This window comes from Capricornis sumatraensis, chromosome 11 (genome assembly GCF_032405125.1).
Source record: "Capricornis sumatraensis isolate serow.1 chromosome 11, serow.2, whole genome shotgun sequence".
NCBI lineage: Eukaryota > Metazoa > Chordata > Mammalia > Artiodactyla > Bovidae > Capricornis > Capricornis sumatraensis.
Window position 1 is genome coordinate 39,852,767 of NC_091079.1, and position 17,242 is coordinate 39,870,008.

A 17,242-nucleotide genomic window follows, 5' to 3' on the forward strand; every position below is an offset into this window, starting at 1 on the left:
AGAAAATGCGAACATCTTATAAACATAAAGTTAAATAAATTGACAATGATTTCCTTGAGTACTGTTTGAGAGTTGTTTTAGAGGAATATTCTTTCTATTCAAAAATATTTTTAACTAACCAATGAATCACAAGCCCTTGTAATGTTTTGTGCTTCACAGATAGAAAATACTTGCTAATTGAACTTATTTTTTTGTTACCTACTAATTCATCACAGTTACAGTTTTGACCCATCTTTGCATTCTTGAATGGATTCAGTTGTCCCAATTTTATTTTTACTTCCAGCTCCTGACCCATTATTTTCATATGTTTTTCACTATGATTTTTCATCTCAACGATTCCCTCCTCACTTTCTTATAGGATTCCATTAATGGAGACATTAGCAAATGTAATTTCATTGCCAGTCAATATGGATATCCCATGGTATTCTATCCCTATCTTTGGATTGCTTAGGGGGAAATAGCCCTATGGTGGAAGGGGTTTGTGGCCAGATGCTGAAAGTCTGTTTTCCTTTCAGGACACGCTGTCCTGCTCATCGTGGCCCGCGTCCCCAGGGCTGCGGTGGGAGAAGCGGTGGTGTGACCTGAGACTCATCCCGCTGCTGCACTCACGGTTCTCCCAGTACCTGCCCGGGACTGACCTGAGCCGGTGAGTTCCACCGGCGCCAACAGCGAGGCCTGGAGTCTGGCTGGTGACTGGACTGTGATTCCTTGTTCAGTGCACTTCCAAAAGTGGGAAGAGGGCCAGGTAGCAAACACACCACAGTGCAAATGGTGGGCGTGGGCTTGGCTCGCTTCTCAGCCCTGCTGACCGAGCCCTGGGAACCCTCAGACACCAGCTCCACCCCTGTGGCCATTCCCCTCGAGGGGCCTCCGCTCCATGGTTGGGCCGGCCTTGCTGCCACCAAGGAGGGTGGATGGCTGTGGCCGTGGACACTGTGCTGTTGCTGCAGTTAGTGGTGAAACCCCAGCTCTCCGTGGAACCTGCTCACAGAGGCAGGGATGGAGGGGAAGCTGAGGGCAGTCAGCCCCCGCCCACCACCTCATGCCATCTTTGGGAGAACAGGTGGAGTGGGGCCGGAGGTCCCTGTGAGCCAGAGCGGTCAGTGTGGAGCGGTCAGAGGGTAGAGAGTCTAGCAGCCCCTCCTCGGGTCACCTCGCTCAGCCCAGCAGCTGCAGACTTAGGTTAGAGTTGCTGCCATCTTCCAATTTAGCCTTCTTATTGATGTAAGGTGTGGGTACACTGTCACATGCCCTGAATTTGTGTGTCCTAATAATGTTGAGCATCTTTCCATGTGCATTTTTATCACAGGAAATCCTCTTTGGTGAAATATCTCTTTGTTTCTTGATTATTTAGTAATTGGCTTTACTTACGTATTTTTACCGTTTTATTTTTTACTGTTGAGATTTGAGAGTTTTGTATATATTCAAGAAAAAAAGTCCTTTGTATCAACACGCTAGTTTTTCTATTCTCTTTTTTGAACTTATTTTTAATTTTCAAAGTAATTAAATATTTAAATTTTTAATATTCCCTCTATTATATCACTATCTATACACCTTTTATTTGGTTTTAGTTATTGTCTAAACATTACACCATATGTCTTAGTCCTTCCAGGCTGCTATGACAAAATATGGCAGATAATCATAGCAGTTGTTCTCTAGTCACTTAGTCGTGTCAGACTCTTTTGTGACCTCATGGATTGTCACCCCACCAGGCTTCTCTGTCCCTGGGATTCTCCAGGCAAGAATACTGGAGTGGTTTGCCATTACCTCTTCCAGGGGATCTTCCCAACCCATCGATCTAACCTGTGTCTCCTGCCTTGGCAGGTGGGTACTTTACCACTGTGCCACCTGGGAAGCCCCAGTACTCGCAGCAAACAACAGAAATGGTTTCTTACAGCTCTGGGTGCTGGAAGCCTTGGTTTAAGGCATCCAGGTCATGGCTGAGTCCTCATGTTCTTTGATGAAGACCACTCCTAGTTTGTGCCCGCTGTCTTCTCCTCTGTCCTCCCTTGGGGTGGGGCCAGGGGTCACTCCAGAGACTCTTTTACGAACTACTGATCTTGTGCATGAGGCCTTGACCCTTGTGGCTTCAGCATCTCCTCTTGGCACCACCATGTTGGTCACTGGGATTTCAAAATGTTACTAGGAGGTATGGCACCAATACTCAGACCACCATGCACTATTTATTAGTGTTTAATGCAACTTATTTTGGAGAAGGAAATGGCAGCCCACTCCAGTATTCTTGCCTAGAGAACCTCATCGACAGAGGAGCCTGGTGGGCTATAGTCCATGGAGTTGCAATAGTCATAAACACGACTTAGCAACTAAACCACCACCAGTACAACTTACTAATTTTACCTCTTTCAGGAAATTCTAGAAACTTAAAACTCCTTAACTAATTCCTTTATTTCTTTCTTATCTTTGTGCATATTTCTGAAGATATTTGAATTATATTGTTGTTGTTGTTATTGTTCAGTCGCTGAGTCATGTCCAACTCTTTGCAGCTCTATGAACTGCAGCACACCAGGCTTCCCTGTCCTTCGCCATCTCCCAGAGTTTGCTCAAACTCATGTCCATTGAGTCACCAATGCCATTCAACCATTTCATCCTCTGTCACCTCCTTCTCTTCCTGCCCTCAGTCTTTCCCAGCATCAGAGTCTTTGCCAGTGACTTGGCCCTTTGCATCAGGTGGCCAAAGTATAAGAGATTCACCTTCAGCATCAGTCCTTCCAATGAATATTCAAGGTTGAATTATATATGTATCTTAAATTCCTCAAGATTTTTTTTGTTTGTTTTCAGATAACTGTTATTCAAATATGTCCTACTTTTAATCTTTCTATTTCTGTTTATTTGTTTCTTTTGGATCTATTTGTCTTCTGCTTTAAGAAGTTTTAAAATATTTCTATTAATGGTGTTTTTAGTGTGTATATTTGTTCTTTTTACTTAAAAAATCTTTTGTAGTTAAATGATGTGGAAATGTTTAGCTAAAAAAATTTATGAGACAAAGGAAATTGTATGAATCTAGATACTTCTTCCATTTTTATTTTTATGACACCTCAACACATCAACAGCTTTTAGCAGTTGAATTAATTACACTCAGTGACTATGACAGTAATAAGCAGTTATAAACACAACACTGTTCTGAGTGGATTGCACAACAATTCAGATTCAAGAGCTAATTTACTGTTCACTCATTCACTCAATAAATATCGATTTAATGTCTATATGCAAGATGTTGCACTTGCTTCTTTCCCTGAAGGAGCTCAATAAAAGAGAAAAGATAAATTAGTGGCCCAAGATGACAAATATACAAAATTGTTGAACTGGGATCAAAACCCAGGATGTTATATGTTGGTTGGTTTTTCCAAGGCCCATAATTTAAACTTTGGTGATATAATACCTCTAATATTTGATTGCAACAAAGTTGTGTTACTGTCATATCTATTGTGTAAATATGAATGAAAACATCATAACATTTTCTCAATAATAAGACAGTTTATGTTCAGGGTATAATAATGACTTGGAAATATGTGTTTCAGTTCAATTCTGAAGTATCATAATATTGCAGAACATTTCAGTGTCAGGAGATTAGAATGGGAAGGTTATTAAGGAGAAGAAAGTGTGTCATTGTTTTAACTATAGAATAGAAATCCTGAATAGACTGAGAAACAGATTAATTTCCATACAGCCCCCATTCCTCTAAGCCCATCATGCCTTCATGCTGCTACCGTTTGTTTTTGGAGGAATCACCTCCTGTCTAAAGGTGTGCTTTTTCTCCTATCCCCTGTATAAGCCATCCATCCAGGTGGACCCCAGACCCTGCTCCCTCATTTTCCTTTATAGGAAGCTCTCGTTGGTCCACAGCCTTTGCAATATCCTTGAGCTAAAGTTTACTTTCTCTCCCACTCACACATGTGCATTTCAGTCCCACATCAGCTTGTATTTGCCGGTCATCCTACTTTGTCTGACACAATCAACCCAGTGCACACAAATCTGACTATGAGGTTCTCCATGGAGGTTCAGCCGCGGTTCCCATAGACTTGAGGTTCCTTCCGTGATGTTCACCCTTCTGCCCTGTCCAACTCTGCCTGCTTTCCCACAGTCCCACTAACCCCTCCTGGACAAGGCCGTCCAGCCACTCCAGACTGGTGCAGCTAAGGCTCTGCGACTCTCCCTCCTGCTTGCAATGCCCCTCCGCCACCGCCTTCTCCTCCTCACTCCTCACAAAGTAAACTTCTCCTGCATGTGCCTGCATGTGGCACGTGATGAACAATGAACGCAAACATGAATTACTAACTGTGTAAATAAGAATTGTATATATTGATGTATATGCATATTGACAATTAATTATTTATGAATTTTTCATGCAAGGGAAGAATAAATTTGTAGTTTAAATGGAAAAAACTACTTTGAAATTTAGCAACGTTTGAACATAATTTTGTTGCCAGAGTAGTGATCAAGAATCATTAGAAAAATAGAAAACAATATTGAGTGGAAAGTGGAAAAAAGTTCAAATTATCTAACTATAATCTTGTCATTGTGGGGTTTTTTTGAGCAAGTGTGTGTGTGTTTGTATCTGTGTGTGTGTACAAAGAATCGTAATTTAATCTAGGAATTGTCAAGACTACTACAAATGTTGTTAAATTTTCATATTTCCCAATACCTCAATGCTAACTTAGCAGGTGCATGTGTATGCTAAGTCACTTCAGTCATGTCTGGCTCTTTGTGACCCCATGGACCATAGCCTGCCAGGATCCTCTGTCCATGGGATCCTCTTCTCCGGGCAAGAATACTGGAGTGGGTTGCCATGCCCTCCTCCAGGGGATCTTCTGGACCCAGGGATCGAGCCCACATCTCTTATGTCTCCTGCATTGGGAGGCAGGTTCTTTACCACTAGCACCACCTGGGAAGCCCTACTTAGTGGGTAAGTGTGCTCCTGCTGCTGCTGCTGCTAAGGCGCTTCAGTCGTGTCCGACTCTGTGCTACCTCATAGACGGCAGCCCACCAGGCTCCCCCGTCCCTGGGATTCTCCAGGCAAGAACACTGGAGTGGGTTGCCATTTCCTTCTCCAATGCATGAAAGTGAAAAGTGAAAGTGAAGTCGCTCAGTCGTGTCTAACTCTTCGCGACCCCATGGATTGCAGCCTTCCAGGCTCCTCCATCCTTAGGATTTTCCAGGCAAGAGTACTGGAGTGGGGTGCCATTGCCTTCTCCGGTGGGTAGTGTAGTTTACTGATTTCAGAAAGTATATGATCAAGCAAGCTGAAAAAAACAAACTTGGTTTTTCTTTCTTTCTTTTTTACAATTACTGATTATCTTGACCCAAAGAATTCCATTTTCTAGAAGCACAAATATCAGCACAGCCTTGGGGCTAAGTGCTGGGTGACTCATGCTTACCAAACTCTCTTAAATATTGCCTCAGGGTCACACGTTGGCAGTTCTTTCTCAGTGCTTCAGTGATCAGTGAGAGGATTTGGGTTCCACCAGTTACTCCATAAATGTTTGTTGAATCTGTAAAGTATGTTCCCCTCATTCTCTGTTAGGGGAAATTGGGGCACAACTAAGTGGACTAATGTGCCGGTACTCTTATTTATTCAATAGCAGAAGTAGAAACAGGGCCCAGGCTAATATCTTGATAACCTATTTATTTTGTAAGAGGTTGTATGTAATCAAAGAAACTGTTGAAATATTTCACTTATATTCATGAAAGGGCTTCCAACAAATAACCTGAAAAGTGGAAACAGAATGTAAGTTTGGTATATATTAGTGTATAAGCCTGGGTTTATAGAGGCTAGTCCTTGTAAATGACTGTGGAGACTGTGTGCCATGTGAGATTGCGTGGGTTGTGGGTTTCCTCTATGTGCATCAACTCTAATCAGCTAAAAATACCCAGCTGCCATGATTCATTTACAGCAGAGAGGACAAATATGTTCAAGACATGCTTTAATTTACGGAACGTGAAGCAACGGTTACGATAATCAGAAAGCAGAAAGAAACGTTGTTGCTAACTCAAATTAGTTCCCATTTTCCATGGATAGTTGAGCTTCTGTCTGCATATCTTAAATGTCTTACTCACTAGTGAATATCAAAATTAAAGTTGAGAAAGTCACAGGAAGTTACAGTATTCTTTTTGTGCTGTGCCTGTTTTTTTCTTGTCACAAATTCAAAAGAACATTATTTCAAAGAGACAGACAATAGTTGCTCCCTCTCAGACTTTTCATGTGTTTTTCAGAGCAAATAAAAAAGAATATTTGAACACTTTCCCATAATCAGTTGAAAGTGCTTGGTCAAGTTTATCAGAACAAATGTCTCTAAAAATATTAATAATGTGGATCCAAAGGGCCTTCAGTGTGAAAGTTTCTGGAGTGTGTCCGGTTCTGAGGTCTGGACCAGTCTCATGGGATAGGAGAGACACCACCCTCATGATGAAGCCGGGGCAGATAATTGCTGGCTGGAGTGTCTTTATTTTTGAAATTGAAATATGTGCAATATCCACAAACACCTACTTAACAAAATTCAGAAGAGACAAAAAAGCAATTTAATTGGAGAAAAACATATAAATGTACACTATTTACATAGCCTTTGGAATGCTGAACTATATCATTTGTCTATTGCTTCAAAACTGGCTGGGATTTAAAGATAGTTTGTGCATTTTCTGAAGTGTATTGTGTTGCACCACAGAGTAATTTTCAAGCATGAGGCATTTGGCTACTTTCCATTCATTTTGGGATTTTTATCTATTCCTCTCCATTAAGCTTATATTGAAACATGCAAGAACTTGAAACAGAAAAATAAAAGTAAGTAATTAAAGCTGCGGAAAGCTGCTTTAAACTCAACAGCACTTTTGTAAACAACTTAGGATAGCATTATTTAATTTTCTCTAACAACAACAAAAACTCAAGAAAAGACAATAGAGATATTCAGTCTGGCCAGAGCACTTTTAAGGAGAGCGTGGTTGTTATTGAAATGCAAACATCCATATAAATTTACAGCGTGAATATTTAGACGTGAAGAGCTGTGGACCCTTGTCCAAAACCATCCCTGAGAAGACAAACAGCTAGATGAACAGCTGAGATAGTGCTTCAGCTCATGACAGCATGAGAGTTTTAAATGATGCTCAGTATCTGGGTGCAGGGTGTTCGTGCGATCTTTCCATCAGAAATGCACTGAAAAATGTCAAGAGGAGATGGTAGCCAAAATAATGGATACACATCTATGCATAACTTTCTGATATTCAGGGAACAGAGATAATCCCTCTCAAATGTCTTTGACAGGCTTCCATTTACGTAATATATTGTACATCTCCAACTTTCTCCAAACTTATTTGTGTCTCAAGATGCTTTAATTCAAAGTTGTGTGTCATCTGGGTTCATATTTGTATGCATGTGTGCTATATTGCTTAGTCGTGTCCAACTCTTTGCAACACTATGGACCATAGCCCACCAGGCTCCTCTGTCCATGGGATTCTCCAGGCATGAGTACTGAAGTGGGTTGCATGCCCTCCTCCAGGGGATCTTCCCAACCCAGGAATCAAACCCACGTCTCTTATGGCTCCTGCCTTGGGAGGTAGGTTCTTTACCACTAGTGCCAGCTGGGAAGCTGGGTTCATCTTTCGTGTTCCATGTAATAACAGATTTTTTAAGATATAAGGAAAGAGGAATTTGAAGCTGCATTTATGTGGTCTGCAAGAAGAGCTTTTGAGCAGACAGCTATCTCAAGTTGCACACAGACACCCGAGATGATGTCTTGGTCTGATTTGCTCTGATGTCTCTGCAGACAGAACGCCTTCCAAGTCACCGCCGTGGACGGGGTCTGCAGCGGGGTCATCCAGTGCCTCTCCGCGGAGGACTGCGGGGAGTGGCTGCAAGCAATAGCCACCAACATTTCCAGCCTCACAAAGCACAACGTAAGTAGTGGTTCCAGGAATGCTGGGAAAGCTCCACCTGCCTCAGTGAACCTCTTCAGTATACAAGTTAACTCCATCCTGGTCTTCTGCTAGGAATGGACCACTGCACACCCACCATAAGAGCTATTATTAAAGCGGATCATACTTGCTCAAAGAAAGCCACTCTATCTTGAGTGTTTTAGTCCAGTGTATCAGTACAACAGTATTTACACCTAAATTTCCACTCACAAACATTGTAACATCTACATTAGTTAAATAACTAAAAATAGATATTTAACATGTAAGCACTAAATATCTATATCTGTATATATATAAGTATATATATATCATCCACCTATATTTTTATATATGTATGTATGCATCCATCTACCTTACATTTCATATCTCTATACAGTCTGTCTATATATATCATCCATCCATAGCATCTATAATCCATGTATGTATATGAATTTGTCTACCTAGATGTCTATACATCTGTATGTTTACTAGTTTGTCCACTTGCAAAGCAGCCTACAATATTATTTGAGCCCCTAGATCTTTTCAGAATAACTCACTTGTAATAATATCACAAGAAAAGTTGTGCAATAACTGCTGAGCTAAAGCACCTGGACAGGGACTGTCTTCGGGTGGCAAGGGAGGGTATGTGTTTCTCACAGCCTCAGTGGGCATGGCTGGAAGCCTGTGAATATCACATACAGGGGAGGGAGAAGGACAGGACGGATGTGAAGGAGGACCCATGGAGGGACCATGAAAGGACCCATGGAAGTGTAACTTCAAACACACTCTCCTGTGATCAGGCAAAGGGCATTCAAGCCGATTGCCTCTGCAGTGATATTTTTGCCAGGAGAGAAGCTGAGCTGCGGTGTCAGGGGACTCAGTGTGGAGCCCAGGTCTCCCTGCACCAGCTCTGAGCTGGACTTTAAGCTCCTCTTCTTAAATGAATGCTGTTAGCCTCCGTCTCTGCGAGGGCTAAATGAAGAAGTGCTTCGGCCATTCTGGCCCTGAAATGCTGCTGAAACAGTTGCACTTCTCCTTTCTGCAGCGGCACTCTAAATTTCATGATTTAATCCAAAACTGCTGATAAATGGCCCTATAGTTTCGCTCATTGTGTGTGACGCTGCACATCTCTGTTTTGTCCGGTTGTCATTTGAGATTCTTCATTTTCTGAAGAACGGCTGTGTGGATACCGGAATGTGAATCACACAGGACAAGCTGAGCTAAAATAAATGTCTAGTGGTGACTAGACCATTAAGCAGCTCTGATTTCTGGCAACCGAAGACCTACCCCTCAGTCCTTCATCTTTAAAAGAGACAGAAGGAAGCAAATAAAAGGCAGAGCTCTCTCTCAGCCAGAATTTCATGAATCTAACCTTTCCAATCACTTTTTACTGCTCCAGCCCTGAAATAGATCCTGATTGATAAGCAGAGAGAATTTCATGTGACATTTCTACTAAGGTTACCTGTTAACGCAAAGGAATCTCTTCTGGTCTAAATTCTTCCACATATGTCCTATGCATGTGTTCCCTTTATCAGAATGGAATGTGGTACTTGAAATATTATCTCTTATGTGTGTGTCTTTGCATATAGATAAATACAAATATTTATGCAATATGCTTCTATTCTTAAGGGTTCATTGAAAATCAGTGATATTAAATGAGGATGTATGGTTGCATATGTGAGATTTTCAAAATACATAATCATATTTCATTATGAGAAAAAGGATAGACTCTCTTCCCCAAATGTTTTTATCAATGAGAATGCTCTCAATAACAAGTTAGAGAGACCTCAAAGGAGTAAATAGTGGGTTTTTTTCCCCAAATGAAGAGAGTCATGGATGGCAGCATTTCTTGGAAGCTACCATCTATCCAGAACCCATTCTCTGTCCACACATTATTGCTACTATTACCCACTACTCCTAGAGTGTTGGCTTTTACCTTGAGTTTGCTGCCTCATAATCACAGAAGGGTGCAACAGTTCCAAACGTCACTTCAGGGTTCAGAACAGAAAAGAAAGGGAAGAAGGATATGTAGTGCCAGCTACATCTCTCCTTTTTTATCAAGATAAGATAAAATTTTCCAGAAACTCTTTACTAGACTAATAATGCTCACTTCTCCTCCTTCTGACTCAGCCTCATGACAATTCTGGGAATGGGTGGCTAGTCTCTACCTTTGTACTGTTTATGGTGGGATGACCAAGAGGAGAAGACTGTAAATGGCTTTTGAGTCAGATAGCTGACAGTATCTACTACATTGTTTAATAGTTAAAACATATTAATTCTAAAAAAAATGCACGAACAACCAGCAGCCCTGTGATTTTTGTGGAATGATCACAGTCCTTCAGGATTCACACATATACACATACATACATGCACACACACACACACACACACACACACATCTCATCAGTCATTTGAGTTCCTGCAGGCTGTATTTCAGCCATCTTCCTTTATTTTACCCATTTACCTGCAGCAGCCCAAAAAAGGGTCATTTGGGAGTCATGTTTAATCCGTAGAGTTCTGCTATTTTAGATGGCAAACACTTGCAAGCTGCAAAGAGAATTTTTTTCCATAATACTGTTGGTTTTGAAGAACTGAAGGAAAAACTTCTATTGTGTCTGCCGCCTTAGAAAGACTCAACAAAGCTCGTAGGTGAATTGAAAGTCATAACAAAATAAAGCCTAACTGAAAGGAGATTTACCAGAAAGGCCTGAAGCTGTGATCAGAGGTTGCAGAGTGAGATTCTGACAGGCGTGGTGTCACCGAGGGAGACGTTTTCTTCCTTCTATAGCAGCTGGCGTTCCCGAGTCCTTGGATGCACTTTTGGGCAGTGTCTTGTTTTCACCATTGTTTCTCCTCACACGTCAAATACGAACTTCAGTCATGCAGGCATCAACTCAATGTGGACCATGGGGAGTGGGATCAGACAGGGCAGGGACAGGAAGTCAAGTCAGGATAAGAGCAAGGGGAAGGCTAGCAACATACCACGAGTGTGTTTTCTTAATCATGCTGTGCTTTTTACATGATTAGAGTTTATTTTGGCAAGTTGTATTGGGATTTCAATAAAATAACTAACCTACTTTATCTGGTAGAAAGCTACTCACCAGAAAAAGCTTTTAAACAATTTTATTTTTATTTAAAGATTTTTTTGATGTGAACCATTTGTTAAGTCTTCATTGAATTTGTTACGATATTGCTTCTGTTTTATGTTCTGGTTTTTGGCCAAAAGGCGTGTGGGATCTTAGCTCCCCAACCAGGGATTGAACCCACGACCCCTGCATTAGAAGGCAAAGTCCAACCACCGAAACACCAGGGAAGTTTCAATAAATTTTTAGGTTGGAAAAAATTAGCTGGTAATTTCGTTGCACAATCCAGACCCTTTGCTTTGATGTTAACTGACAATTGTAGTCATAAGCAAATGGGCAGTTTTCTTGGGAAGTTTCCAAGGAGCTGCCCCCTAGCCAGCCGGCCTCTGCCTGCCTGGCCTTAGTTCCTTCTCTTTGGGCCTCAGTCTTTCTCTGTTCTTCCAGCCCAAGCTCCCCAGTCTCCCATGTTCCAGGGACCTCAAAGCTCCCAGGGAGTGCCCAGGGCCGTGCCCCAACCCACCCACCCTTCTCCTGCCCTGCTGAGGCTGGCTTCAGGAGCTGACCCTCCTGGGACCAGAGATCTTGGAGACCCCACAGGAGTGTGGGGACACACGCTGTCCAGTGCATGTCAAGGGCAGAGGACACCGGCTGGCAGAGAACCTGCTCACTAGATGAACCACTGGACACCCAGTGAGCACTAGGGCCCTGAAGAGGGAGGTCACACCTGGTGAAGAGTGGACAGCATGTTACGAGAAGCCTGAGCAGCTCAGACACATGGACCACTCACCAGCCGCTGCTTGTTCCCTGCACCAGGCCCCTCCCTTCACCTGTGACCCTCACCTCCTGGGGACTGCCTGGTTCCAGAGATTCACTGAGGGCTCTGATCAGTCCTGGGGGGGCAGGGGGAGACATTCCCACTCTCAGCACCAGGTGTCGTGTGGAAGAGGAGGCAGACGGTGAGCTCAGTGCAGATGAAGGGCCAGCGGAAATCATATAGCAATCACTTTCAGTTTGCTGTTGCTTGATGAGTGTCCCTGAGAAGCCAAGCTTGAGGGAGCAGAGGTGGCCTCAGGCGTCCTGAGGGCCCAGGCTCTAACTATAAACACTGCCTGTCCCCTCCGTAGTAAGCCTGCTAACGACTCCACAACGATAGAACCTGCTCTCTTCACCTGTGACCAATGCAGGCCAATCAAACACCCCCGCAGGCCTGAAACCCAGGTGCCCAGGGCCTGCAACCCAGCCCACGGCCAGAACACTGTGTGCTTTCATTTACATATATAAAATAAAATGACCATCTTCTTGTGTAGATAGTATTAACTTTTGTTCAGTTAACACATAATCCTGAGCATTTTCCTATGACAGTAATTATATTCTGAAATCACCTACATATAATGGACTAATAGATACTTTGCTATTTGTTTAATTAAAATTAATTAATAGAGTATTATTTGAAATGCACATCATTTAAAATGTACCATTAGCATAATAGTGCCCTATGAATTTCTGTCATATTAGTCAGTGAAAACGTTGCTAATTCACTAATTATACCTTAATATAGGTGTCTAGGAGGCTTCCCTGGTGGCTCAGCAGTGAAAGAACCCACCTGCCAATGCAGGACACTCGGGTTCAATCCTTGGGTCAGGAAGATCCCCTAGAGAAGGAAATGGAGGTCCACTCCAGTATTCTTGCTGGAAAACCCCATGGACAGAGGATCCTCGTGGGCTATAGTCCATGGGGTCTCAAGAGTTGGATATGACTAAGCAACGAAACCACCAAACCACCATAGGCATCTAGAAGAACCTAAGAATATGCACCTTCTTTGGTCTTGTAAACTATGATTGATGTCTTGATCCAGCCCAGTTCAGGCTGGCTTGGAGTTTCCATGAGGTTCTCTTTGTTTCTATTCCTTCTGCCCCAAAGATGCACCCCCCACAACCAGGCCTGGGAGCATGTCTATGCAGAGATAGTGACTTCTCCCAGCTTCTCCCTCAGCACAAATTTGCAAAACCCTTGTCTGTGTTCATAGGTTTTCAGATCCAGACTTCAGCACACATGTTGAGGTAGAGACCTGTGTTGCGTTTGAAGCCCCATGCATCACAAGTGCTGCCCAGATTATCACAGGAGAAAACAGAAGCTCTGCTTCTCCCTCGGTCCACCTGGTCCCATCTGAGTGATTAGTGGACACCCCCCTGAGCCCACTAGTGACTGCAGAGGGTCCACTCCTGCCTCTGGGCCTCTCACATTCAGAATCTCAGCCACACTTGTACAGGGAGCTCTCAGAAGTCTTCACAAAAAGTACTGCTGCTAGGTTTATCTTTCTACTTCCATTGCTAGCAATAGGAAGGTTGTTATGCCTCAGGCCACCCCAACCAACCCTAAATCTATAGGCTAAATATGGGCTGTTTTGGGAGTTGGCAGGTGAGGCATTGTTTTTCAAGTAATTAACCACTTTTTAAAGTGTTGTTCTCTATTCAGATTTAATACAATCTTTATTGTTAACTCAGTAATATGCATTTATATTCAGTTTTTAATTTTCTATCAAAATTCATTGTCACATTTAGTTTTGCCCTGTAAAACCCTGGTTCAATGATTGTAACTCTGTAATGCATTGAAATAGCCCCTGACATTAAACACCTCTGAGTGCATTCAACCATTTATTCTCCACAGGCCCTTAAAGGCCTAAAAGCAGTCACCCTAGAATAATACCACAGTATAATATTTTAATTTAGAAGAAATTTGATGTTCAGAAATGGATCTGTAGGTTTCATATTTTTCATTGTTTAGTGGCTCAGTTGTGTCTGACTCTGTGACTCCATGGACTGTAGCCTGCCAGACTCTTCTGTCCATGGGATTTCCCAGGCAAGAATACTGGAGTGGGTTGCCATTTTCTCTTCCAGGGGATCTTCCTGACGTAGGGAGTAGAACCCCCGTCTCCTGCATTGACAGGCAGATTCTTCACCACTGAGCCACCAGGGAAGCCCATGATTTCATATTAGGCTAATTATTATGAATTTTATTTTTAAATAAAATGTATTTTGTTTTATTTGTCTAGTTTAAAATTTAGGATGACTACTGATTTATATGCATTTCATACTCTAATATCTTGAAGTTACTAAGTCATTTTTAGAAGGAGAGTGTAAGTACACCTCCTTTAAATAAATCTGGAGGACCCAGTTTTAAGTACATCTGATGGCATAGACTTGATTTTGAAAAACAATATTTGTTGAATGTTGTTTTAAGTAAATACTATGCAAAGAAGTATCATTGATTTAGCTTCAGTCGTACATTTTATGTCATTCATAGAACTAAAATCACATGTTGGAGGAACTTAAAAATAAAATGCTATATAGTATGTACTCAGAGACGATGGTCGACATAAAATGTTAGTGAACATGTCAAATAGGGAGCTAGTGGAAAGCTGCTGTATAGCATAGGGCGCTCAACTCAGGGCTCAGTGATGACCTTGAGGGCTGGGATGTGGGGTGGGGCAGGGAGGTCCTATATGTATACATATGGTGGATTCACAATGCTATACAGCAGAAACCAACACATTGCAATGCAATTATCCTCCAATTAAAAAATTAAAAAGTATATTGGTGGAAGTTTATAAAAAAAAAAAAACTGGTAACAAGTATTGTTCCACAAAGTGTTCAATGTGGGTTTTTGATTGATTGGTCAAACACATTTAGGGATCTGCTCTTCTTTCTCCATCTTCAAACCATCCTGACTTTGGCTGAAAGCATCTTTACATCTAGAGACTTTCCTTGATTGACGCCTCATCAGAGCAGAAAATACTTTGAAACAATTAGAGCAACCTGCTTCTCTGGTAGCTCAGCTGGTAAAGAATCTACCTGCAATGCAGGAGACCCCCCCAGTTTGATTCCTGGGTTGGGAAGATCCCCTGGAGAAGAGATAGGCTACCCACTCCAGTTTTCTTGGGCTTCCCTGGTGGCTCAGACAGTAAAGAATCCCCCTGCGATGAAAGAGTTCTGGATTCAATCCTTGGTTTGGGAAGATCCCCTGGAGGAGGACATGGCAACCCACTCCAGTATTCTTGCCTGGAGAATCCTGTGGACAGAGAAGCCTGGCAGGCTACAGCCCATGGGGTCACAAAGAGTCGGACACGACTGAGCAGAACAAGAAAGATATGCTTTTTATACATGACCCTGAGGAATCACACAAATATTCTCAAATTGTTTGCTTTTTTTTCATATTTTAAATGACATATCTCCACCAGTGAGTCTGTTCTCATCCACAGGCCATTTCACTTCTCCAAGTCTGTGCCTCCTTACATCTCCTCTTAATTCATGTTCATCAGTAAGACAAAGGTTAAACTAACACTAAAACAAGGAAAAACAAAGCAATTCAACAGAACATTTTCTAAGTGAAAACAGTCTATGTTTAGTATGATGTCAGATTATAGCATACAGAGAGCATCATTTAAGTTTCTCTAGAAAACCAGTGAAAAAGAAAGTTTTAATTAGCAAAAGTTCTGTTGAACTAAGATTTCATGTGTTATAAGGTCATTTGTCTAAATCTGATCATCGTTTTTCATTTGGTCTTTAAAGTTTGCTTACATGACTTGATACAGAGTAAACTCAGCAGATTTATTTTAAATTTTTATGACATTTCACTCAACGGTGGTGGTGGCAGTGTAGTCACTAAGTCGTGTCCAACTCTTGCTACCCCATGGACTGCAGCCCGCCCACCTGGCTTCTCTGACCACAGGATTCTCCAGGCAAGAATACTGGAGTGGGCTGCCTTTTCCTTCTCCAATTCACTCAATAAATGGTCTTAAATGTTTATTTTATTTATAGTCCTGACTGAAACTATTTTGATACTATACAGTATCCTTTAGTGTCTGAATATTGCACCCCCTCTGTTCTCTTATGTGTTAAAACAAAATATAATATGAAGTGAAAGTGAATAATGAAAGAAGCTACAAAAAGTTATGCTGCACATTCTCGGTAGATCGTGTGGGATCAGAGGCTTTTCATTTCTCACCAAGAGAATATGATTAAGCTGAAATATTTCTGAAATGTTTGTATATGAAATGTGAGACACTTTTGACAGTCAGAATTTTAAAAAAAATTCCTAACTGGTGCTTGATATGCAATGATTTTAGTGTGTCAACAATATAGTTTACTCTTAGTTTACTCACTAAGAAGAGAGTCCCATAAACCTGGGGTTCTTGTATTACATTATCTTTGCTGATCTCACTTTTCTTTGTTTCTTTTTGCAGATTAAAAAAATCAACAGAAACTTTCCTGTAAACCAGCAGGTAAGATGGAGAAACACATGCAAAGCCAAATTGTGTATTTCTTTCATTTTATCTGTTACAAATGATAATCTTGATTGCCTTTAGTTTTATGTGGAAATAATTCATACCAATTATTAATTAATTTGGAGAAGGCAATGGCAACTCACTCCAGAACTCTTGCCTGGGAAATCCCATGGACAGAGGAGCCTGATAGGCTGCAGTCCATGTGGTCTCAAAGAGTTGGACATGGCTGAGCGACTTCACTTTCGCTTTTCACTTTCATGCATTGGAGAAGGAAATGGCAACCCACTACAGTGTTCTTGCCTGGAGAACCCCAGGGACAGCGGAGCCTGGTGGGCTGCCGTCTATGGGGGTCACACAGAGTCAGACACGACTGAAGTGACTTAGCAGCAGCAGCAGCAGCATTAATTAATTAATTAGTAGCATTTGCTATTTCAGGAAAATATGAATTTATTAGATTTCTTTCATATTATGTAATATATCTGTTTTATCTAATCATATTAAAAATAGTTTAAAAGAAGCTTTTTATCTAAGTGAATTAAGACAAAACTTTTGACAAAATATATTTATTTGAATGCAATGTTGAAGAACTTGGACAGCTGTTTATGTGTAGTTTTAATGAGAGATCTATATAGAATTAATCTAAAAGTTAAAGGAAATTTCAAAATTAGTTGAAAGTATTTAAAATGAGTCTAAATTAATGCATGGAATGAGACTAATGTCTGAATAATTAAGCTAAGAATTTAGTTGACTTATGAGACTAATAATTGAAGATAGGATAAAATTGTTGATCATAAGAATAACTGATTCACCTTGTAATTTTATTACACTAAAGTTAACTTCTTCTATCCTTCTCTGGTGGCTCAGACGGTAAAGCGTCTGCCTACAATGCGGGAGACCCAGGCTCAGTCCCTGGGTTGGGAAGATCTCCTGGAGGAGGAAATGGCAACTCACTCCAGTATTCTTGCCTGGAAAA

At 41.5% G+C, this 17,242-nt stretch overlaps 1 protein-coding gene across 2 annotated transcripts in view; it reads left to right on the plus strand.

The window, feature by feature from the left end:
- SNTG1 (syntrophin gamma 1) overlaps positions 1 to 17,242 on the plus strand; it is a 140,446-nt gene that overhangs the window by 60,673 nt on the left and 62,531 nt on the right. For both annotated transcript variants that reach the window (XM_068983816.1, XM_068983817.1), the window contains exons 9-11: positions 516 to 646; positions 7,776 to 7,905; positions 16,228 to 16,266. In XM_068983816.1, coding sequence (XP_068839917.1) covers positions 516 to 646; positions 7,776 to 7,905; positions 16,228 to 16,266 — 300 coding nt within the window. The remainder of the gene's footprint in view (positions 1 to 515; positions 647 to 7,775; positions 7,906 to 16,227; positions 16,267 to 17,242) is intronic.